Below are 26,170 nucleotides of genomic sequence, written 5' to 3' on the forward strand. Positions count from 1 at the left end.
TAGTATTCCATAGTATACATGTATATACAACAGTTTAGTTATCCACTCGTTGATTGATGGGTATTTGGGTTGGTTTCATGTTTTTGCAATTGTGAATTGGGCTGCCATGAATATATGTGTGCAAGTACCTTTTTCATGTAATGACTTCTTTTCCTCTGGGTAAATACCCAGTAGTGGGATTGCTGGATCAAATGGTAGTTCTACTTTTAGTTCTCTAAGAAATCTCCACAGTGCTTTCCATAGTGGTTGTACTAGTTTACATTCCCACCAGCGGTGTAGAAATGTTCCCTGTTCACCACATCCACACCAACGTCTATTTTTTGATTTTTTGATTTTTTGATTATGGCCATTCTTGCAGGAGTACAGTGATATTGTATTGTGATTTTTATTTGCATTTCCCTGACAATTAGTGATGTTCAGCATTTTTTCATGTTTGTTGGCTGTTTGTATATCTTCTTTTGAGAATTGTCTATTCATGTCTTTAGCCCACTTTTTGATGGGATTGTTTGTTTTCTTCTTGCTAATTTAATAGTATTGTTTGTTTGTTTTTTCTTGCTAATTCACTTGAATTTGTTGTAGATTCTGGATATTAGTCCTTCATCAAATGTATAGAGCATGAAGATTTTCTCCCACTCTGTGTGTTGTCTGTTTAATCTGCTGACTGTTCTTTTGCTGTGCAAAGTTCTTTAGTTTAATTAAATCCCAGCTATTTATCTTTGTTTTTGTTGCATTTGTTTTGGGGTTCTTGGTCATGAAATCCTTGCCTAAGCCAATGTCTAGAAGGGTTTTTCCAATGATATTTTCTAGAATTTTTATAGTTTCAGGTCTTAGATTTAAGTCCTTGATTCATCTTGAGTTGATTTTTATATAGGGTGAGAGATGAGAATCCAGTTTCATTCTCCTACATGTGGCTTGCCAATTATCCCAGCACCATTTGTTGAGTAAGGTTTCCCACTTTATGTTTCTATTTGTTTTGTCAAATATCAGTTGACTCTAAGTATTTGGCTTTATTTCTGGGTTCTCTATTCTTTTCTATTGGTCTATGTGCGTATTTTTATACCAGTACCATGCTGTTTTGGTGACTATGGCCTTATAGTATAGTCTGAAATCAAGTAATATGATGCCGCCAGATTTGTTCTTTTTGCTTAGTCTTGCTTTGGCTATGCAGGCTCTTTTTTGGTTCCTTATGAATTTGAGGATTGTTCTTTCTAGTTCTGTGAAGAATGATGGTGGTATTTTGATGGAAATGGTGTTGAATTTGTAGAATGCTTTTTTTGGCAGTATGGTCATTTTTACAATATTGATTCTTCCCATCCATGAGCATGGAATGTGTTTCCATTTGTTTGTGTTGTCTGTGATTTCTTTCTGCAGTGTTTTGTAGTTTTTCTTGTCTTTCACCTCCTTGGTTAGGTATATTCCTAAGTATTTTATTTTTTTTGCAGCTATTGTAAAAGGTGTTGAGTTCTTGATTTGAGTCTCAGCTTGGTCACTGTTGGTGTATAGAAGATCTACTGATTTGTGTGCATTAATTCTGTATTTAGAAACTTTGCTGAATACTTTTATCATTTCTAGGAGCATTCTGGAGGAGTCTTTAGGGTTTTCTAGGTAAACAATCCTGTCATCAGCAAACAGTGACAGTTTGACTTACTCTTTACTGATTTGGATGCCTTCTATTTCTTTGTCTTGTCTGATTGCTCTGGCTAGGATTTTCAGTACTATATTGAAGAGAAGTGGTGACAGTGGGCATCCTTGTCTAGTTCCAGTTCTCAGAAGGAATGCTTTCAACTTTTTCCCGTTCAGTATTATATTGGCTGTGGGTTTTTCTTAGATGGCTTTTATTACATTGAGATATGTCCCTTGTGTGCCTTTTTTTTTTTTTTTTTTTTTTTTTTTGAGATGGAGTCTCACTCTGTTGCCCAGGCTGGAGTGCAGTGGTGCGATCTTGGCTCACTGCAAGCTCCACCTCCCAGGTTCACACCATTCTCCTGCCTCAGCCTCCTGAGTAGCTAGGACTACAGGCACCCACCACCATGCCTGGCTAATTTTTTGTATTTTTTAATAGTGACAAGTTTTCACCATGTTAGCCAGGATGGTCTCAATCTCCTGACCTCATGATCCGCCTGCCTCAGCCTCCCAAAGTGCTGGGATTACAGACATGAGCCACTGTGGCCGGCCCTTTGTATGCCAATTTTGCTGAGAGTTTTAATCATAAAGCAATGCTGGATTTTGTTTAATGCTTTTTCTTCATCTATTGAGATGATCGTGTGATTTTTTTTAAATTCTGTTTATGTGGTGTATCACATTTATTGACTTGCATATGTTAAATCATCCCTGCATCCCTGAAACCCACTGATCGTGGTAGATTACCTTTTGGATATGTTTGGATTCAGTTAGCTAGTATTTTGTTAAGGATTTTTGCATCTATGTTCATCAGGGATATTGGTCTGTAGTTTTCTTTTTTGGTTATGTCCTTTCCTGGTTTTGGTATTAGGATGATACTGGCTTCATAGAATGATTTAGGGAGGATTCCCTCTTTCTCTATCTTGTGGAATAGTGTCAATAAGATTGGTACCAACTCTTCTTTGAACGTCTGGTAGAATTCTGCCGTGAATCTGTCTGGTCCTGGACTTTTTTTGTTGGTTATTTTTTCTATTACCATTTTATTCTCACTGTTTGTTATTGGTCTGTACAGGGTATCTAATTCTTCCTTATTTAGGCTAAGAGGGTTGTATCTTTCCAGGAATTTATCCATCTCCTCTAGGTTTTCTAGTTTATGCACATAAAAGTGTTCATAGTGATCTTTTGTGTTTCTGTGGTGTCAGTTTTAATATCTACTGTTTCATTTCCAATTGAGCTTATTTGGATTTGGATTTTCTGTCTTCTTTTCTTGGTTAATCTTTCTAATGGTCTATCAATTTTATTTTTTCAGAGAGCCAGCTTTTTGTTTTACTTATCTTTTGTATATTTTTTTGTTTCAATTTCATTTAGTTCTGCTCTGATCTTGGTTATTTTCTTTCTTCTGCTAGGTTTGGGTTTGGTTTGTTCTTGTTTCTCTAGTTTTTGAAGTGTGACCTTAGAATGTCAGTTTGTGCTCTTTCAGTCTTTATGATGTAAGTGTTTAGGGCATGAACTTTCCTCTTAGCACTGCCTTTGCTGTATCCCAGAGGTTCTGATAGGTTGTGTCACTATTGTCGTTCAGTTCAAAGAATTTTTAAATTTCCATCTTGATTTCATTTTGACCCAGTTATCATTCAGGAACAGGTTAGTTTCCATATATTTGCATAGTTTTAGAGGTTCCTTTTGGAGTTGATTTCCAGTTTTATTCCACTGTGGTCTGAGAGAGTGCTTGATATAATTTCATTTTCTTAAATTTGTTGAGACTTGTTGTGGCCTATCATATTGCCTATCTTGCAGAAATTTCCATGCACTGATGAATAGAATGTATATTCTGTGGTTGTTGAGTAGAATGTGCTGTAAATATCTGTTAAGTCCATTTATTACAGGGTATAGTTTAAGTTCATTGTTTCTTTGTTGACTTTCTGTCTGATGACCTCTCTAGTGCTGTCAGTGGAGTATTGAAGTCCCCCCACTATCATTGTGTTGTTGTCTATCTGATTTCTTAGGTCTATTATTAATTATTTTATAAATTTGGGAGCTCCATTTTTAGGCACATATATACTTAGGATTGTGATATTTTCCTGTTGGACAAGGCCTTTTATCATTATATAATGTCTCTCTGTCTTTTTTAACTGCTGTTGCTTTAAAGTTTGTTTTGTCTGATATAAGAATAGCTACTCCTGCTCATTTTGTGTGTCCATTTGCATGGAATGTCTTTTTCCACCTCTTTACCTTAAGTTTATGTGAGTCATTGTATGTTAGGTGAGTCTCTGGAAGGCAGCAGATTGTTGGTGAATTCTTACCCATTCTGCAATTCTGTATCTTTTAAGTGGAGCATTTAGGCCATTTACATTCAATGTTAGTATTGAGTTATGAGGTACCATTCCAGTCATCATGCTATTTGTTGCCTGTATACTGGGTTTTTCATTTTTTTGGTTTTTTCAATTGTATTTTTTTATAGGTTCTGTGAGATTTATGCTTTAAAGAGGTTCTGTTTTGATGTGTTTCCAGGATTTGTTTCAAGATTTAGAGCTCCTTTTAGCAGTTCTTGTAGTGCTGGCTTGGTAGTGGTGAATTCTCTCAGCATTTGTTTGTCTGAAAAAGACTGTATCTTTCCTTCATTTATGAAGCTTAGTTTCACTGGATACAAAATTCTTGGCTGATAATTGTTTTGTTTAAGGAGGCTGAAAATAGGGCCCCAATTCCTTCTAGCTTGCAGGGTTTCTGCTGAGAAATCTGCTGTTAATCTGATAGGTTTTCCTTTATAGGTTACCTGATTCTTTTGCCTCACAGTTCTTAAGATCCTTTCCTTTGTCTTAACTTTAGATATCCTGATGACAGTGTGCCTAGGCGATGATCTTTTTGCAATGAATTTCCCAGGTGTTCATTGAGCTTCTTGTATTTAGATGTCTAGGTCTCTAGCAACGCTGGTGAAGTTTTCCTCAGTTATTCCCCCAAATATCCAAACTTTTAGATTTCTCTTCTTCCTCAAGAATGCCAATTATTCTTAGGTTTGGTCATTTAACATAATCCCAGACTTCTTGCAGGCTTTGTTTATATTTTCTTATTATTATTATAATTTTGTCTTTGTTGGATTGGGTTAATTTGAAAACCTTGTCTTCAAAGTCTGAAGTTCTCCCTTCTGCTTGTTCAATTCTGTTGCTGAGACTTTTCAGAGAATTTTGCATTTCTATAAGGGCATCCACTGTTTCCTGAAGTTTTGATTGTTTTTTATTTATGCTATCTATTTCATTAAAAATGTATCCCCTCATTTCTTATATTATTATTTGACTTCCTTAAATTGGGCTTCACCTTTCTCTGATGCCTCCCTGATTAGCTTAACAACTAACCTGCTGAATTCTTTTTCAGGTAAATCAGGGGTTTCTTCTTGGTTTAGATTCATTGCTGGTGAGCTAGTGTGGTTTTTGGGGGCTGCTAAAGAACCTTGTTTTCTCATACTAACAGAGTTGGTTTTGTGGTTCCTTCTCATTTGGGTAGCCTCTGTCAGAGGGAAGGTCTAGGACTCAAGGCTGTTATTCATATTCTTTTGTTCCACAGGGTGTTCCCTTGATGTAGGACTCTCCCCCTTTTCCTAGGGATGTGGCTTGCTGAGAGCCGAGCTGTAGAGATTGTTATCTCTTTTCTGAGTCTAGACACCCAGAAAGTCTACCAGGCTCCAGGCTGGTACTGGGGGTTGTCTGCATAGAGTCCTGTGATGTGAACCATCTATGGGTCTCTCAGCCATGGATACCAGCACCTGCTTCAGTGGAAGTGGCAGGGGGATAAAATGGACTCTATTTAATGCATTATTTTTGTGCTTGTTGGCCTCCTGCCAGGAGGTGGCCCGCCCTTCCTTCCTTCCTTCCTTTCTCTCTCTTTCTTTCTTTCTTTTCTTTTCTTTCTTTCTCTATCTTTCTTTCTTTCTTTCTTTCTTTCTCTTTCTCCCTTCCTTCCTTCCTTCCTTCCTTCCTTCCTTCCTTCCTTCCTTCCTTCCTTCTTTCCTTTTCTTTTCTTTTCTTTCTTGTTTTTCAGACTAAGTCTTGCTCTCGTCCCCCAGGCTGGAGCGCAATGGTGCAATCTTGGCTCACTGCAACCTCCGCCTCCCAGGTTCAAGCGATTCTCCTGCCTCGGCCTCCCGAGTAGCTGGGATTACAGGTGCCTGCCACAACGCTTGGCTAATTTTTGTATTTTTAGTAGAGATGGGGTTTCACCATGTTGGCCAGGCTGGTCTCAAACTCCTGGCCTCAGGTGATCCACCTGCCTCAGCCTCCCAAAGTGCTGGGATTATAGGTGTGAGCCACTGTGCCTGGCCTAGGGGGTGGCACTTTCAAGAAAGCATCAATTGTGGTAGTATGGGGAGGAACAGGCAGTGGGCAGGCCCTAGAACTCCCAAGAGTATATGCCCTTCATCTTCAGCTACCAGGGTGGGTAGGGAAGGACCATTAGGTGGGGACAAGGCTAGGCATGTCTGAGCTCAGACTCTCCTTGGGCAGGTCTTGCTGTGGCTTCTGTGGGGGATAGGGGTATGGTTCCCAGGTCAATGGAGTTATGTTCCTAGGAGGATTGTGGCTGCCTCTACTGTGTCATGCAGGTTGTCAGGGAAGTAGGGGAAAGCCAGCAGTCACAGGCCTCACCCAGCTCCCACACAACCCAAAAGGCTAGTCTCACTCCCACTGTGTCCCCCCAGTAGCACCGGGTCTGTTTCCAGGCAGTGGGTGAGCAGGACTGAGAACTTGTCCTGGCTGCCCATCTCCCAGCTGCAAAGGCAAGTAGGGTTTTCACGCTTCCTCCGCCTATGGAGTCTGCACACTGGATTCACGCCTTTCCCTGAGTTCTGACCCAGAGACTTCTCGATCAGTTCAAATTGTTACAGAGTTCAGCTAGAGGTGTTCTTCTCCCTGTGGCCTTTTCCCAATGCCTCTGTCAGCCCCCCCACAAGGACCCCTGTGAGGCAAGGCAGAAATTGCTTGCTAGGGAACCCAGTGAGCCCACAGGGCTTTTCCTGCTGCTTCCTCTACCCCTGTATTTCGCTCAGCTCTCTAAGTTGACTAAGTTCCAGGTAAGGTTCACACAACTCATGCAGATCTTTTTTCATTATCTAGACCTTCAGGTTCCCTAGTGAGGGTGTGTGTTTGGGGGCGGACGATCCCCCTTTGCAACACCTCCACAGTTTGGGCACTCTCAGTATTTCGGCTGTCTCCCCAGTCCTGCAGGAGCAATCCACTTTCTTTTGAAGGTCTGTGGGTTCTCTCGGCTTTCCTGATTTATTCTTGCAGTCATTCTGGAGCAAAAGTTCATAATGTGAGCCTCCACATACTTCTTTGTCCATCCAAGCAGGAGCTGCAATCTAGTCCTGCCTCCATCTGCCATGATCTCTGCAAGTCAAAACAATCTATTTAGAGAAAGAAATGTACTAGAGCATAATGATGTATATCCAAGCATAATAATTACTTTTGAAATAGGAATAATAATTGGAAATAGCCTAGGACTTGCTTACTTTGTGATGAGGCTGGAAATTAGTAGGAACTGATTACTATTTGCTGTATTCCTAGGACCGGGTTGAAACACGAGCACCTTTGTCTCTCATTAGAACCTACACTGTGCCCCCAGCATAGCTCTATTGTTTGGTTTTCTCTCCGACTACTGTTGATGGTTAAGGAAACCAGTGCCAATAAGCTGATGATATATTACTCAGCTCTTTTAGAGAGATGAATAATTAAACCTCCCCATCTCAACATAAAAAGGAGTTAATATGTTAGTATACATACATCAGAATGTATCAAAGGTTGGTGTAAAAATAACGTGTATTAGAATAACTCGAGATCATTTAATGTTCATTAAAAGTGAAAAATTCTGGGCTTCATCCCAAACCTATTCAATTAGAATCTCCAAGGATGAGGTGTTACAATCTGTAATTTAACAAACTGCAGGTAATTCTACGTATTCTAAAACTTGAGAACTGATATGACGGAAAGTCTAGAAAAAAAATACACCAAAATATATATGGTGATTGTCTGTGGGTAATGGAAATTCAAAGAACTTTTGCTTTCTTCTTTGTGTTTTTCTGTTTTATTTGACATCCTACAATAAGCATGTACTGTCTTTGCAGGGGGAAAAAAGAAACCAAAGTAAAATAGTTTTCCAAGATAAATAAGCTATAGTCACAAGTCAGTTACATTAGGCTATGCTGGTTATATGTTGGTCTTTACAGTTACAGAACTCTCTGCCTTTTATATTTTTATCACTCAAGAAAGCATATTGACATATAAATCCATTGTGCTTGAAAAGTGTTATTAAATAAAAATTTAAACATTATTGATTACACATTTTAGGTTTTCAAACTTGATGCCTCTGATATGACAGATACTGATGATAATATTTTTGAGGAGATAGAGAAAGTTGTTAAAATTCCAGAAAATCACAGTAAGTGTTACTAAATTCAAGAAAGATGGTTAACTGATATAGAAGACAAACTCTGAACCAATATGAGCTATATTTATATGTTTAAACATGTTTTTGACTGGTAATATTTTGTTCCTGTACCATTTATTTGTTCATATGTTTATTTAAAATTTGTGTAGTATTACCACATATTTTATTACTCTGTGTGTCTGTGTGTGTGTGTAATTACATTATATAAGCACTATGGCTTCAATAGTCCTTCAGTTTACAAAAGAACCAAGTAGATATTAAAGGTAGAAATAAATTATGATGTGAAAAGCAGCAGCGGCAATCTACAATTTGCCACTGGTATTGCCTCTGAAATGGGACTCCAAATAATTTGTACATTTCCAGGCCAAAGCATACAACCCAAGTAGATTTATCTAAAATGAACTACACACCTGTAATATGCCAGACACTTTACTATGTGCCAGTGGGACAAAATATGTATATGACCTTGTCAGTCTACTGGAGGAGCACTGACCATTGCTTTCCCCACCCAGGTTGAACTTCTTATCAACACATCCACCATTAGTACATATATAATCCGGACTTTAAAAGAGATTTCTGCTTCTGCTTCTATTTTACTGAATTTTTGTGTGTTATTTTTGGGAGAGTACAGTGATTAGGCACCATTAGTTTCCTTCATGGGACTTTAAGGCAGTTCCTAGGGCAGGTATTAGAGCCCCTCTTAGCAGTAGTGGCTATATGGATCCTAGCTCTGCTCTTGGATTCTTCTGGGATATTTTAATATCTTTTTGGTGGTTATCTGTTTTCTGTCTGCATAGCGACCTATTCATACCTCCCCTATCCTGACCAATGGATTTTCTAAAACTGTGGAGGACAGTGGTGGGTATAGCATGTGTGCTATGGTCTAAAGGTTTGTGTCCCTCCAAAATCCATGTGTTGAAATTCTAACTCCCAAGGTGATGGTATTAGAAGGCAGGGGGCTGTGGGCAGTTGATTAGATCATGAGAGTAGAGCCCTCATTAAGGCATTAGTGCCCTGAAAAAGGAGCTCAAGAGAAATTCCTCACCCCTTCCACCATCTGAGGACAAAGAATGTGCCCTTCTGTAAACCATTAAGATAGCCCCCCCAGATAAGGAATCTGCTAGTGTCGTGATCTTGGACTTCCAAATCTCCAGAACTGTGAGAAATAAATGTCTATAGTTTATAAGCTATCCAGTCTAAGGCTTTTTGTTACAGCAGCCCAAATGGACTAACACCCTGTGGAAAGAGGAGTAAATGGGTTCCAAGTGTGGTATACTTTAAACTCTGTTTGATTCTTTCTTCAAAGAACATCTAGTTCCCTTTGCTATTCCCCAGGCGCAACATATCTAAAAAATATTCTGGGGTAGGAGGGCAAACTTACAAATCATATTGTTATGCAGAAGGTAAAATTATAGCTGTTTCTCCTAAGCAAATTGTAAGGGTTAATTATCTAATATTTTCTAAGTAAAATAGAAAATTTGCAAGATTGTAATGAAAGAAGACTGACATTATTCTCAGTTACATTAAAAATATTTTTCTCTCCAGATTTTGATTGGCAGTGGATTATCTTAGATGGCCCAGTGGACACCTTTTGGGTAGAAAATCTGAACTCTGTGCTAGATGATACTAGAACATTATGCCTAGCAAACAGTGAGAGAATCGCTTTAACTAATAAAATAAGAGTGATTTTTGAAGTGGACAGTCTCTCTCAGGCCAGTCCTGCTACTGTCAGCCGATGTGCCATGGTCTATATGGTAAGCTTTCAAAAACAAATGTTTTAACAAAGCAAAAATGTTGTTTATGATAGTAACTATTTATTATTTACAGCATTTTATGTTTATTTTATTTTTGCCTTTGTATCCAGCAGCATGAACCCAATAGTTCCAAATCTTTGTGTCTCCCAAAGCCTCATAATCCAGAATTGAATGTGAATTTAATTATTACTGTTCTAATACTACTCTTAGTAATTGGAGTGTCAGTATTTTCCACAACTGGAGTAAACAAATAGACAAATTAGGCTGCTGATATGAATTATTTTTTCAATAGAGGAAGATGTTCCTGGGACCTTTTCATACCCACTCTGACTCTAAGAACTTGGAAAACACATTATGAAGACAGTGGGAAGGAAGTACAAAATATAACATGAAGTTATTAGCTATATTCTCTATTCTCTATACATGAAGTTATTAGCTATAATTAGCCCTATGCTCTAATCTACTTAACTGAATGTTATAAATAAATCTAAATATAGGGCTGACTTCTGGGTAAGCAGTTCCCCTCACCACATACACAGAGCCTCAATACACCTTCCTATACATAATCCCCCAATTGCTTGTTTTCTTGTAAGACCATAGTTAGAAATCACAAATCATTCCAGAGGATGTACCATATTTTTATTTATTTACATAAGATTATATTTTACTTTTTATTATTAGGATCCTGTTGATCTGGGATGGGAGCCTTATGTTAAGTCATGGCTTCTGAAAACTTCTAAAATTATAAGTCAATCAGGAGTGGATTGTCTTGAATTCATGATTAAAAATAGTGTCACAGACGGACTACAATTTATAAAGAATCGTCAGAAATTTCAGCCATATCCTATGGAGGACATAACAATCATCATAACCCTCTGCAGAATTCTTGATGCTTTCTTTGACTTCATGGGTAAAAATGGAGGATTTGAACAAAGTGAGTTTTTCTCTCTAAGTCATGTCAATGATACATCTTAACTAGTCAATGCCAATTTATCACCTTATATTAGATTTTAGAAAATTTCTCAAAGAGCAAGCATTTTTAGTCTATTTGGACCAACAGCAGATATGCACATGGAACAAACTAAAAACCATTTATGGAGGAACATATCAAAAGTAAATTAGTATCATACAAGTGTTGAAGGATCACAGGAAAAATGATTGTAAAGAACCACTAGAGGGTCTCTATTAAAGGAGAATGTTTTCACTGGATTTTAAAGATTTTTAGAGTTAGAAATAGTGAAAAAAAACCTGTTCAGAATTCCAGATGTAAGTTGTAATCACACAAAGGCATAATCATGAAAAGTAGTAAAACATATGTAAGGAAGGATAAACAGATTCAGAAAATCATATAGTATTATAGATAAGGTATTGGTATTGTCTTTGAAGTCAGAATCCCTAAATCTAAATGCTGGTTTTATGCAGTTTTTGGTAAGATGGCAGATTAGCACAGGCTCCCAATTCTTTCTCTCAAACCAATTTTGGATTCATCAAACCAATATAGAATTCGTTATAAATCCCTGAGGTGATGTAATATGGTTAGATCCCAACAAGAGGAAGCGGCAACCCTGAACAACCATGGATGCCATGAATAGGAGATAAAGTGGAAGAAAATATTTAGGTGTGTACTTTCCCCATCAACTCAACTCTGAATGGGCTATTGTCCATTGTTTGCCAGTTAGCATACCACAGCACAGCCAGGGGCAGCAACAAAATATCCCATTGGCAGGGAAGCCTATCTAGGTTTAGGGAGTAGGTAAAAACATATTTTCTCCTACTGCCACCCCTCTTCAAATCTTAAAGCCAAGATGATTAAAAAAGAGAGACCACACTTAGAAAAAGAACAGTGCCAGAGTAGATACAGATTGTTAACACAAAAGTGACCTGCTTTGAAGAGTGACCACTCCCTCCCTAGATTCACACTTCTAAATTCATCAGAAGTACAACCCAGGAAAGTTACAGTACTGGAAACAAAGCAAAAAGAATCAGTTAAAAAAAACAGCAACTGGAGGATGTGTATTAGTTAAAATAACATAATAAATGGGTTGAATGCTGGATTGGTTAGCTGTATAGCAGATTAGTGAGGGCTATAACAACAGCCAAGGAACTCTCAGAATGCATCAGGAAGAGCTAAAGAGGTTAAATATTATGTATTTTAAATATACAACAAATATGTTTCTATAATACAGAAATAAGGTGTATATAGTTGAAAGATTAATAAAAATTGAAAGGTTATTCTATTATATTATTCATATAACAGAACCTCCAGAAAGATATAGTAAAATAAATAGAGGGGAAGAAATGTTTCAGGGAATAATTGCCTAGGAGTTCAGAGAATTAGAGAAAATGTGAGACCTAAGATTGAATAGGATCCTGGAGCATTAAACATGACAAAATATAAAATGCCACACCTAGAAATGTTATATAGATATATTTTCCTACACCTCTTGGATGTTCTGTTCTTTTTTGTTTGTTTTCTTTTTTCTCTTTGTGTTTGTGTTTGGTTGATTTCTATTGACTTGTCTTCCAGTTTACTGATTCCTTGCTCTGCTGCATGGAGTCTGCTATAAGCCCGTTGAAACAATTCTCATATTTGATATTGTGGATTTTATTTCCAGCATTTCCCTTGACCTTTTCTATAGTTTTCATCTCTCTGCTGGAATTCCCTCTCTATTCATGAATGATTTCTTCCATCAACATTAGATCTTTTACATTTTAAGCATAGTTTTTTAAAAATAATTCCTGCCTGATAATTTCAACATCTGGGCCATCTCTGGGTCTGTTCCCTTGACTGCTTTTTCTCTTGGCAACATGACTTTTCTTAATCTTGCTTATTTTTATGTCTCATAATTTTTAATTGAATACCAGATATTGTGTATAAAAGAAATTAGAGACTGAGGTATACAGTAGTTATACCTGGAAATGGACATACGTTTTCTTCTGCCACATTGTTCAGGTAGTGGCATGGTGGGTTGAGTCAATACTGACCTAGCTTTGGCTTTTAGTGTTACTATAGTTACCTTCAGTGCAACACAGACTTTAAATTTTCCATGCTCCTGTACCTTTCCTGGCAATAGATTGCTGTTTGTTACTTTGTTCAAGGCTCATGGTGGGAACAGGGGAGATTTACAGATTCTCATGTTATAGCCTCATTTTAAGGCAGGGTCTGTGCACCTGAGCCTCAGGCGTGGCATTTCTCAGCAAAGAAACAATTTATTGTGAATATCTAAGTTCAATATCAATTTATGAATAATACCTAAGATTAAAGAAAAATTCTCAGAAATTTCAGAGTAAGAAAGACAATAACAAGAGGAGATGAGCACAAGATTTGTTAATATCAATATGGTTCAAGAAGAAATGAAGTAGTGTTTTTAAAGTGTTTTATGTTTAGCTAACATATGATTTAAGAATGAAAAGTGCCAGTCTGCAGGTCCCAGTGAGATCAACACAGAAGGTGGGTGATTTCTGCATTTCCAACTGAGGTACCCAGCTCATCTCATTGGGACTGGTTAGACAGTGAGTACAGCCCACAAAGGGTGAGCAGAAGCAGGGTGGGGCATCACCTCACAAGGGAAGTACAAGGGGTCAGGGAACTCCCTCCCCTAGCCAAGGAAAGTTGTGAGGGACAGTGCCATTCTGGCCCAGATGCACTTTTCCCATGGTCTTTGCAACCTGCAGACCAGGAGATTCCCTTGGGTGCCTACACCACAAGGGCCTTGGGTTTCAAGCACGAAACTGGGTGGCTGTTACAGGAGACACTGAGCTAGCTGCAGTTTTTCTTCATACCCCAGTAGGGTACTTACTAGCCTGGAACGCCAGTAAGACAGAATCATTCACTCCCCTGGAAAGGAGGCTGAAACCAGAAAGCCACGTGATCTAGTTCAGCAGATCCCACCCCCAAGGAGCCCAGCAAACTAAGATTCACTGACTTGAAATTCTCGCTGCCAGCACATCAGTCTGAAGTTGACCTGGGACTCTCGAGCTTGGTATGGGAAGGGGCATCCACCATTACAGAGGCTTGAATAGGTGGTTTTCCCCTTGCTGTGTAAACAAAGGAACTGGGAAGTTCAAACTAGGCGGAGCCCACCACAGCACCGCAAAGCCGCTGTAGCCAGACTGCCTCTCAAGATTCCTCCTCTCTGGGCAGTGCATTTCTGAAAGAAAGACAGCACCCCAAGTGAGGGGCTTATAGATAAAACTCCCATCTGCCTGGGACAGAGCAGCTGGGGCAAGGGGTGGCTGCTGCTTCAGCAGACTTAAACATTCCTTCCTCCTGGCTCAGAAGAGAGCAGTAGATCTCCCAGCACAATGCTCGAGCTCTACTAAAGGACAGACTGCCTCCTCAAGTGGGTGCCTGACCCCCAAGCCTCCTGACTGGGATAAACTTCCCTGCAGGGGCCAACAAACACCTTATAGAGGAGAGCCCCGGCTGGCATCTGGTGGGTGCCCCTCTGGGATGAAGCTTACAGAGGAAGCAGCAGGCAGCAATCTTTGCTGTTTGCAACCTCCGCTGCTGATACCCTGGCAAACAGGGTCTGGAGTGGACCTCCAGCAAACTCTAACAGACCTGCAGCCAAGAGTCCTGACTGTTAGATGGAAAACTAACAAACAGAAAGGAAGAGCCTCAACATCAACAAAAAGGAAGTCCACACAGAAACCTCGTCTGAAGGTCACCAGCATCAAAGACCAAAGGTAGATAAGTCCATGAAGATGAGGAAAAACCAGCACACCAAGGCTGAAAATTCCAAAAACCAGAATACCTCTTCTCCTCCAAAGGATTACAATTCCTTGCCAGGAAGGCAACAAAACTGGAAGGAGAATGAGTTTGATGAACTGACAGAAGTAGGCTTCAGAAGGTGGGTAATAACAAACTCCTCTGAGCTAAAGGAGCATGTTCCAACCCAATGAAAGTAAGCTAAGAACCTTGAAAAATGGTTAGAGGAATTGATAAGTAGACTAACCAGTTTAGAGAAGGACATAAATGACCTCATGGGCTAAAAAACACAGCACGAGAACTTCATGAAGCATACACAAGTTTCAATAACTGAATAGATCAAGCGGAAGAAAGGATATCAGAGATTAAAGAACAATTTGATGAAATAATGCATTAAGATTAGAGAAAAAAGAATGAAAAGGAACAAACAAAGCCTCCAAGAAATATGGAACTATGTGAAAAGACCAAACCTAGGTTTGATTGGTGTACCTGAAAGTGGGGGGGAGAATGGAACCAAGTTGGAAAACAGTCTTCAAGATATTATCCAGAAGAACTTCCCCAACCTAGCAACACAGGCCAAAATTCAAATTCAGGAAATGCAGAGAACAATAAAAAGATACTCCTCGAGAAGAGAAACCCCAAGACACATAATTGTCAGATTCACCAAGGTTGAAATGAAGAAAAAAATGTTACGGGCAACCAGAGAGAAAGGTTGGGTTATCCACAAAGGGAAGTCCATCAGACTAACAGTGGATCTCTCTGCAGAAACCCTACAAGCCAGAAGAGAGTGGGGGCCAATATTCAACCTTCTTAAAGAAAAGAATTTTCAACCCAGAATTTATTTATTTATTTATTTATTTTTATTATACTTTAAGTTCCAGGATACATGTGCACAACGTGCAGGTTTGTTACATATGTATACCTGTGCCGTGTTGGTGTGCTGCACCCATTAACTCATCATTTACATTAGGTATATCTCCTAATGCTATCCCTCCTCCCTCCCCCCAACCCCATGACAGGCCCCAGTGTGTGATGTTCCCCTTCCTGTGTCCAAGTGTTCTCATTGTTCAATTCCCACCTATAAGTGAGAACGTGTAGTGTTTAGTTTACTGTCCTTGCAATAGTTTGCTCAGAATGATGGTTTCCAACTTCATCCATGTCCCTACAAAGAATGAACTCATCCTTTTTTATGGCTGCATAGTATTCCACGGTGTATATGTGCCACATTTTCTTAATCAAGTCTGTCATTGATGGACATTTGGGTTGGTTCCAAATCTTTGCTATTGTGAATACTGCCCCAATAAACATACGTGTGGATGTGTCTTTATAGCAACATGATTTATAATCCTTTGGGTATATGCCCAGTAATGGGATGGCTGGGTCAAATGATATTTCTAGCTATAGATCCTTGAGGAATCACCATACTGTCTTCGACAATGGTTGAACTAGTTTAAAGTCCCACCAACAGTGTAAAAGTGTTCCTATTTCTCCACATCCTCTGCAGCAACTGTGGTTTCCTGACTTTTTAATGAATATCCTTCTAACTGGTGTGAGATAGTATCTCATTGTGGGTTTGATTTGCATTTCTCTGATGGCCAGTGATGATGAGCATTTTTTCATGTGTCTGTTGGCTGCATAAATGTCTTCTTTTGAGAAGTGTTTCTTCATATCCTTCGCCCACTTTTTGACGGGGTTGTTTGCTTTTTTTCTTGTAAATTTGTTTAAGTTATTTGTAGATTCTGGATATTACACCTTTGTCAGATGGGTAGATTGCAAAAATTTTCTCCCATTCTGTAGGTTGCCTGTTCACTCTGATGGTAGTTTCTTTTGCTGTGCAGAAGCTCTTTACTTTAATTAGATCCCATTTGTCAATTTTGGCTTCTGTTGCCATTGCTTTAGGTGTTTTAGTCATGAAGTCCTTGCCCATGCCTATGTCCTGAATGGTATTACCTAGGTTTTCTTCTAGGGTTTTTATGGTTTTAGGTCTAACATTTAAGTATTTAATGCATCTTGAATTAGTTTTTGTATAAGATGTAAGGAAGGGATCCAGTTTCAGCTTCCTACATATGGCTAGCCAGTTTTCCCAGCACCATTTATTAAATAGGGAATCCTTTCCCCATATCTTATTTTTGTCAGGTTTCTCAAAGATCAGATGGTTGTAGATGTGTGGTATTATTTCCAGGCTCTATTCTGTTCCATTTGCCCATATCTCTGTTTCGGTACCAGTACCATGCTGTTTGGGTTACTGTAGCCTTGTAGTGTAGTTTGAAGTCAGATTGCCTGATGCCTCCAGCTTTGTTCTTTTGGCTTAGGATTGTCTTCACAATACGGGCCCTTTTTTGGTTTCATATGAACCTTAAAGTAGTTTTTTCCAATTCTGTGAAGAAAGTCACTGGTAGCTTGATGAGATGGCATTGAATCTGTAAATTACCTTGAGTAGTATGGCCATTTTCACAATATTGATTCTTCCTATCCATGACCATGAAATGTTCTTCCATTTGTTTATGTCCTCTTTTATTTCATTGAGCAGTGGTTTGTAGTTCTCCTTGAAGAGGTCCTTCACATCCCTTGTAGGTTGGATTCCTAGGTATTTTATTCTCTTTGAAGAAATTGTGAATGGGAGTTCATTCATGACTTGGCTCTCTGTTTGTCTGTTATCGGTGTATAAGAATGCTTGTGATTTTTGCACACTGATTTTGTTTCCTGAGACATTGCTGAAGTTGCTTATCAGCTTAAGGAGATTTTGGACTGAGATGATGGGGTTTTCTAAACATACAGTCATGTCATCTGCAGACAAGAACAATTTGACTTCCTCTTTTCCTAATTGAGTACCCTTTATTTCTTTCTCTTGCCTGATTGCCCTGGCCAGAACTTCCAACACTATGTTGAATAGGAGTGGTGAGAGAGGGCATTCCTGTCTTGTGCCAGTTTTCAAAGGGAATGCTTCCAGTTTTTGCCCATTCAGTATGATATTGACTGAGTTTGTCATAAATTGCTCTTACTATTTTGAGTTGTGTCCCATCAATACCTAGTTTATTGAGAGTTTTTAGCATGAAGTACTGCTGAATTTTGTCAAAGGCCTTTTCCGCATCTATTGAGATAATCATGTTGCTTTTGTCTTTGGTTCTGTTTATATGATGGATTATATTCATTGATTTGCATATGTTGAACTAACCTTGCATCCCAGGGATGAAACCAACCTGATCATAGTGAATAAGTTTTTTGATGTGCTGCTGGATTCGGTTTGCCAGTATTTTATTGAGGATTTTTGCATCGATGTTCATCAGGGATATTGGTCTAAAATTCTCTTTTTTTGTTGTGTCTCTGCCAGGCTTTGGTATCAGGATGATGTTGGTCTCATAAAATGAATTGGGGAGAACTCCCTCTTTTTCTATTGATTGGAATAGTTTCAGAAGGAACGGTACCAGATCCTCTGTATATCTCTGGTAGAATTCGGCTGTTTATCCATCTGGTCCTGGACTTTTTTTGGTTGGTAGACTATTAATTATTGCCTCAATTTCAGAACCTGTTATTGGTCTATTCAGGGATTCAACTTCTTCCTGGTTTAGTCATGGGAGGGTGTATGTGTCCAGGAATTTATCCATTTCTTCTAGATTTTCTAGTTCATTTGCATAGGGGTGTTTATAGTATTCTCTGATGGAAGTTTTATTTCTACAGGATTGGTGGTGATATCCCCTTTATCATTTTTTATTGCATCTACTTGATTGTCTTCTCTCTTCTTCTTTATAAGTATTGCTAGCAGTCTATCAATTTTGTTGACGTTTTCAATAAACCAGCTCCTGGATTCATTTTTTGAAGAGTTCTTTGTGTCTTTATCTCCTTCAGTTCTGCTCTGATCTTAGTTATTTCTTGCCTTCTGCTAGCTTTCGAATGTGTTTGCTCTTGCTTCTCTAGTTCTTTTAATTGTGATGTTAGGGTGTCAATTTTAGATCTTTCCAGCTTTCTCTTGTGGGCATTTAGTGCTATAAATTTCCCTCTACACACTGCTTTAAATGTGTCCCAGAGATTCTGGTGTGTTGTATCTTTCTGGTTTCAAACAATGTCTTCATTTCTGCCTTCATTTCGTTATGTACCAAGTAGTCATTCAGGAGCAGATTGTTCAGTTTCCATGTAGTTGAGCGGTTTTGAGTGAGTTTCTTAATCCTGAGTTCTAGTTTGATTGCACTGTGGTCTGAGAGACAGTCTGTTATAATTTTTGTTCTTTTATATTTGCTGAGGAGTGCTTTACTTCCAACTATGTGGTCAATTTTGGAATGAGTGCAATGTGGTGTTGAGAAGAATGTATATTCTGTTGATTTGGGGTGGAGAGTTCTGTAGATGTCTGTCAGGTCTGCTTGGTGCGGAGCTGAGTTCAATTCCTGAATATCGTTGTTCACTTTCTGTCTCAGTGATCTGTCTAATGTTGACAGTGGGGTGTTAAAGTCTCCCATTATTATTGTGTGGGAGTCTAAGTCTCTTTGTAGGTCTCTAAGGACTTGCTTGATGAATCTGGGCTCTGCTGTAATGGGTGCATATATATTTAGGATAGTTAGCTCTTCTGGTTGAATTGATCCCTTCATCATTATATAATGTCCTTGTCTCTTTTGATCTTTGTTTGTTTAAAGTCTGTTTTATCAGAGACTAGGATTGCAACCCCTGCCTTTTTTTGTTTTCCATTTGCTTGGTAGATCTTCCTCCATCCCTCTATTTTGAGCCTCTGTGTGTCTCTGCATGTGAGATGGGTCTCCTGAATACAGCAGACTGATGGGTCTTGACTCTTTATCCAATTTGCCAGTTGTGTCTTTTAATTGGAGCATTTAGCCCATTTACATTTAAGGTTAGTATTGTTATGTGTGAATTTGATCATGTCATTATGAATTTAGCTGGTTATTTTGCTACTTAGTTGATGTAGTTTCTTCCTAGCATTGACGGTCTTTACAATTTGGCATGTTTTTGCAGTGGCTGGTACCAGTTGTTCCTTTCCATGTTTAATGCTTCTTTCAGCAGCTCTTGTAAGGCAGGCCTGATGGTGACCAAATCTCTCAGCATATGCTTGTCTGTAAAGGATTTTTTTTCTCCTTAACTTTGGAAGCTTAGTTTGGCTGGATATGAAATTCTGGGTTGAAAATTCTTTAAGAATGTTGAATATTGGCCCCCACTCTCTTCTTGCTTGTAGAGTTTCTGCCAAGAGGTCCACTGTTAGTCTGATGGGCTTCCCTTTGTGTGTAACCTGACCTTTCTCTCTGGCTGCCCTTTACAATTTTTCCTTCATTTCAACTTTGGCGAATCTGACAATTATGTGTCTTGGAGTTGCTCTTCTCGAGGAGTATCTTTGTGATGTTCTCTGTATTTTCTTAATTTGAATGTTGGCCTGCTTCACTAGGTTGGGGAAGTTCTCCTGGATAATATCCCAAAGAGTGTTTTCCGACTTGGTTCCATTCTCCCTGTCACTTTCAGGTGCACCAATCAGATGTAGATTTGGTCTTTTCACATAGTCCCATATTTCTTGGAGGCTTTATTCATTTCTTTTTACTCTTTTCTCTAAACTTCTCGCTTCATTTCATTCATTTGATCTTCAGTCACTGATACCCTTTCTTCCACTTGATCAAATTGGCTACTGAAGCTTGTGCATGCATCACATAGTTATTGTGCCATTGTTTTCAGTTCCTTCAGGTCATTTAAGGACTTCTCTACACTATTTATTCTAGTTAGCCATTTGTCTAATCTTTTTTCAAGGTTTTTAGCTTCTTTGTAATGGGTTCAAACATCCTCCTTTAGCTCAGAGAAGTTTGTTATGACCAATCTTCTGAAGCCTTCTTCTATCAACTCATCAAAGTCATTCTCTGTCCAGCTTTGTTCCATTGTTGGCGAGGAGCTGCTTTCCTTTGAAGGAGAAGAGACACTCTCATTTTTAGAATTTTCAGCTTTTCTGCTCTGGTTTCTCCCCATCTTTGTGGTTTTATCTACCTTTGGTCTTTGATGATGGTGACTTACAGATGGGATTTTGGTGTGGATGTCCTTTCTGTTTGTTAGTTTTCCTTTGAACAGTCAAGACTCTCAGCTGCAGGTCTGTTGAAATTTGCTAGAGGTCCACTGCAGACCCTGTTTGCTTGGATATAACCAGTGGAGGCTGCAGAACAGCAAATAATGCACAACAGAAAATGTTGCTGTCTGATCCTTCTTCTGGAAGCTTTGTCTCAGAGGGGCTCCTGGCCCTATGAAGTGTCAGTCGGCCCCTACTGGGAAGTGTCTCCCAGTTAGGCTTCTCAGGGGTCAGGGACTCAGTTGAGGAGGCAGTCTGTCCATTCTCAGATCTCAAACTCCATGCTGGGATAAACACTAGTCTCTTCAAAGCTGTCAGACAGGGACGTTTAAGTCTGCAGAAGTTTCTGCTGCCTTTTTTTCAGCTATGCCCTGCTGACAGAGGTGGAGTCTACAGAGGCAGGCAGGCCTCCTTGAACTGCGTTGGGCTCCACCCAATTCGAGCTTCCTGGCTGTTTTATTTACCTACTCAAGCCTCAGCAATGGTGGACACCCCTCTCCCAGCCTTGCTGTTACCTTGCAGTTCAATCTCAGACTGCTGTGCTAGCAGTGAGTGAGTCCCATGGGTGTGGGACCCTCCGAGCCAGGCACAGGATATAATCTCCTGGTGTGCCGTTTGCTAAGGCCATTGGAAAAGTGCAGTATTAGGGTGGGAGTGTCCCAATTTTCCAGCTACCATCTCTCACGGCCTCCCTTTGCTAGGAAAGGGAATTCCCTGACCCCTTGTGCTTCGTGGGTGAGGCAATGCCCCATCCTGCTCCTTGGGCTGCACCCACTGTCTGACAAGCCCCAGTGAGATGAACCCAGTACCTCAGTTGGATATGCAGAAATCACCCGTCTTCTGCATTGCTTATGCTGGGAGCTGCAGACTGGAGCTGTTCCTATTCGGCCATCTTGGAACCTCCTAGTCCCAACCCAGAATTTAATATCCAGCCAAACTAAGCTTCATAAGCGAAGGAGAAATAAAATCCTTTACAGATAAGCATATACTGAGAGATTTGGTCACCACCAGGCCTGCCTTATAAGAGCTCCTGAAGGAAGCGCTAAATGTGGAAAGGGAAAACTAGTACCAGCCGCTCTGAAAACATACCAAATTGTAAAGACCGTCAACACTATGAAGAAACTACACCAACTAGTGGGCAAAATAACCAGCTAGCATTATCACACATAACAATATTAATCTTAAATGTAAATGGGCTAAATGCCCCAATTAAAAGACACAGACTGGAACATTGGATAAAGAGTCAAGACCCATTGGTGTGCTGTATTCAGGAGACCCATCTCATGTGCAAAGACACACATAGGCTCAAAATAAAGGAATGGAGGGAGATCTACAAAGCAAATGGAAAAAAAAAAAAAGAAAGAAAAGCAGTGGTTTTAACCCTCATCTCTGATAAAACAGACTTTAAACCAACAAAGATCAAAAGAGACAAAAAAGGGCATTACATCATGGTAAAGGGATCAGTGCAACAAGAAGAGCTAACTATCCTAAATATATATGCATCCAATACAGGAGCATGCAGATTCATAAAGCAAGTTCTTAGAGACCTACAAAGAGACTTAGACTCCCACACAATAATAGTGGGTGACTTTAACACCCCACAGTCCATATTAGATCAACAAGACAGAAAATTCACAAGGATATTCAGGACTTGAACTCAGCTCTGGACCAAGTGGGCCTAGTACACATCTGCAGAACTCTCCATCCCAAATCAACAAACTATGCATTCTTCTCAGCACCACATCACACTTATTCTAAAATTGACCACATAATTGGAAGTAAAACACTCCTCAGCAAATGCAAAATAATGGAAATTGTAACAGTCTCTCAGACCACAGTGCAATCAAAGTAGAACTCAGGATTAACAAACTGACTCAAATCCACACAACTACATGGAAACTGACCAACCTGCCTCTGAATGACTACTGGGTAAATAATGAAATTGTTAGCTGGGTAAATACAGAAATGACTAAGTTTTTTAAAATGAATGAGAACAAAGACACAACCTTCCAGAATCACTGGGACACAGCTAAAGCAGTGTTTAGAGGGAACTGGGTAGCACTAAATGCCCAAGACAGAAAGCAGGAAAGATCTAAAATCAACACCCTAACATCACAATTAAAAGAACTAGAGAAGCAAGAGCAAACAAACACATTCAAAAGCTAGCAGAAAGCAAGAAATAACTAAAATCAGAGCCGAACTGAAGGAAATAGAGACATGAAAACCCTTCAAAAAATCAGTGAATCCAGGAGCTGGTCTTTCAAAAAAAAAAAAAAGAAAGCAAAATAGATAGACAGCTATATTCTGATAGAAGAAAAGAGAGAAGAATCAAATAGGTGCAACAAAAAAATAATAAAGGGGATATCATCACTGATCCCACAGGAATACAAACTACCATCAGAGAACACCATAAACACCTCTATGAAAATAAACTAGAAAATCTAAAAGAAATGAATACATTCCTGGAGACATACACTCTCCCAAGACTAAACCAGGAAGAAGTTGAATCCCTGAATAGACCAATAAATGTTCTGAAATTGAGACAGTAATCAATAACCTATTAACCAAAAAAAGCCCAGGACCAGACAGATTGACATCTGAATTCTACCAGAGGTACAAAGAGGAGCTGGTACCACTTTTTCTGAAATTATTCCAAACAATAGAAAATAGGCACTCTTCTTTAACTCATTTTATCAAGCCAGCATCATCCTGATACCAAAATCTGGCAGAGATGCAACAAAAAAGAAAGTTTCAGGCCAATATCCCTGATGAACATCAATGCAAAAATCCTCAATAAAATACTGGCAAACTGAATCCAGCAGCACACCAGAAAGCTTATCCACAATGATTAAGTCAGCTTCATCCCTACAATGCAAGGCTGGTCCAACATATGCAAATGAATAAACATAATCCATCACATAAACAGAATCAATGTCAAAAATCATGTGATTATCTCAATAGATGCAGAAAAGGCCTTCAGTATAATTCAACACATCTTCATGCTAAAAACACTCAATAAACGAGGTATTGATGGGACATATCTCAAAATAATAAGAGCTATTTATGACAAACCCACAACCAATGTCATACTGAATGAGCAAAAGCTGGAAGTATTCCCCTTGAAAACTGGCACAAGACAAGAATGCCCTCTCTCACCACTCCTATTCAACATAGTATTGGAAGTTCTGGCCAGGGCAGTCAAGAGAAAGAAATAAACTCTATTCAAATAGGAAGAGAGGATGTCGAATTGCCTCTGTTTGCAAATGACAGGATTGTACACTTAGAAAACCCATTGTCTCAGCTCTAAAACTCCTTAAGCTGATAAGGAACTTCAGCAAAGTCTCAGGATACAAAATCAATGTGCAAAAATCACAAACATTCTTATACACCAATAATAGACAAACAGCCAAATCATGAGTGAACTCTCATTGACAACTGCTACAAAGAAAATAAAATACCTAGGAATACAACTTACATGGGATGTGACGGACCTCTTCAAGGAAAACTACAAACCACTGTTCAAGGAAATAAGAGAGGACATAAACAAATGGAAAAATATTCCCTGCTCGTGGATAGGAAGAATCAATATCTTGAAAGTGACCATACTGCCCAAAGTAATTTATAGATTCAATGCTATTCCTATCAAGCTACCATTGACTTTCTTCACAGAATTAGAAAAAAACTACTTCTTAAATTTCATATGAAACCAAAAAAAAACCTTTATAGCTAAGACAGTCCTAAGCAAAAAGAAAAAGCTGGAGGCATCACACTACCTGACTTCAAACTGTACTACAAGGCTTACAGTAACCAAAACAGCATGGTACTGGTACCGAAACAGATATATAGACCAGTGGAACAGAACAGAAGCCTCAGAAATAACACCATACATCTACAACCAACAGATCTTTGGCAAACCTGACAAAAACAAGCAATTGGGAAAGGATTCTCTATTTAATAAATGATGTCACAAAAACTGGCTACCCATATGCAGAAAACAGAAACTGGACTCCTTCCTTACACTGTATACAAAAATTAACTCAAGGTGGATTAAAAACTTAAATGTCAGACCTAAAAACCATAAAAACCCTAGAAGAAAACCTAGACAATACCGTTCAGGACACAGGCATGGGCAAAGACTTCACAACTAAGACACCAAAAGCAGTGGCAACAAAAGTCAAAATTGACAAGTAGTATCTAATTAAACCAAAGAGTTTCTGCACAGCAAAAGAAGCTATCATCAGAGTGAACAGACAACCTACAGATTGGGAGAAAAAATTTGCAATCTGTGCCTCTGACAAAGGGCTAATATCCAGAATCCACAAGGAACTTAAATTTACAAGAACAAAAAACCCCATCAAAAAGTGGGTAAAAGATATGAACAGACACTTCTTAAAAGAAGACATTTATGCAGCCATCAAACATGAAAAAAAGCTCATCATCACTGGTCATCAGAGAAATGCAAATCAAAGCCACAAAGAGATACCTACCATCTCATGCCAGTTAGAATGGTTACCATTAAAAAGTCAGGAAACAACAGGTACTGTGTTTCTAACCTTCTTGGAAGGCCAGGAGGTTTTGCAAAGCTTCGGGGAAGAATGAACTGAAGGCAGCTTTTCTTACCCAGGGTCAAAGGGCATAGGTACAAAGGAACGTAGAGGGGTTTATCTAAATATCTTGTTTACTCATGTTGTCCTAAAACAGACCTTTGATCATTCACACACAGGACTGCTCTCGATTCAGGGGGTCAACAACGTTCATTACCCACAAATTGTGTTTGTTCCAAGCCTTTGTCATTAAATCTGTACTAAATAAATGCGATTATTGCCAGCTTATCAGGGCTGCACTCTCTCAGCTACTGGACTCCTGTTGGTGGTGCTGAGCTGTGTGGTCCCCTAGCCACGCTGTCAGGCAACCTGTGTCAGCATACTTCTTTCATCTGTCAGTCAGCCAGAGTCTGCAGGACAGACTCAGTGGGTGGTGCCTTGTGCGAGGAGTGCTGCAATGGATCACGTTGGAACCCTCAAAAATGAACGTAAAGAGACTGTGCTGTCAGTAAGTCAGTGAGTCATTGCTGCCTGCTCGGGATTTCCAAGTTTGAGGGAATTGTTCAGGCTAGGGTTTCATCATGGGGCAACAGTTACCAGCTCAACAGCAAAAGTATATAAAAGTATTGAAACAGCTGTGCCTGGAGTTGGTTCCTTCTGGTGGGTTCGTGGTCTCGCTGACTTCAAGAATGAAGCCACGGTCCTTCGCAGTGAGTGTTACAGCCCTTAAAGGTGGCACGGACCCAAAGAGTGAACAGCACCAAGATTTATTGTGAAGAGTGAAAGAACAAAGCTTCCACAACATGGAAGGGGACCCAAGCGGGTTGCCGCTGCTGGCTGGGGTGGCCAGCTTTTGTTCCCTTATTTGTCCCTGCCCATGTCCTGCGGATTGATCCATTTTACAGAGTGCTGATTGGTCCATTTTACAGAGCACTGATTGGTCCATTTTACAGTATGCTGATTGGTCCATTTTACAAACCTCTAGCTAGCCACAGAGCACTGATTGGTGCATTTTTACAGAGTGCTGGTTGGTCCATTTTACATACCTGTAGCTGACCACAGAGCACTG

General features: G+C 39.4%; 1 protein-coding gene across 12 annotated transcripts in view; it reads left to right on the plus strand.

Moving 5' to 3' along the window:
* The window catches only part of LOC105478882 (dynein axonemal heavy chain 14), a 524,402-nt gene that overhangs the window by 290,890 nt on the left and 207,342 nt on the right, over positions 1-26,170 (plus strand). For all 12 annotated transcript variants that reach the window (XR_011614730.1, XR_011614739.1, XR_011614743.1 and 9 more), the window contains 3 exons: positions 7,950-8,040; positions 9,595-9,803; positions 10,485-10,737. Coding sequence is in view for 9 of the 12 variants with exons in the window: in XM_071081203.1 (XP_070937304.1) it covers positions 7,950-8,040; positions 9,595-9,803; positions 10,485-10,737 (553 nt within the window). In the remaining 3 variants the exon portion in view is untranslated. The remainder of the gene's footprint in view (positions 1-7,949; positions 8,041-9,594; positions 9,804-10,484; positions 10,738-26,170) is intronic.

Source organism: Macaca nemestrina, chromosome 1 (genome assembly GCF_043159975.1).
Source record: "Macaca nemestrina isolate mMacNem1 chromosome 1, mMacNem.hap1, whole genome shotgun sequence".
NCBI lineage: Eukaryota > Metazoa > Chordata > Mammalia > Primates > Cercopithecidae > Macaca > Macaca nemestrina.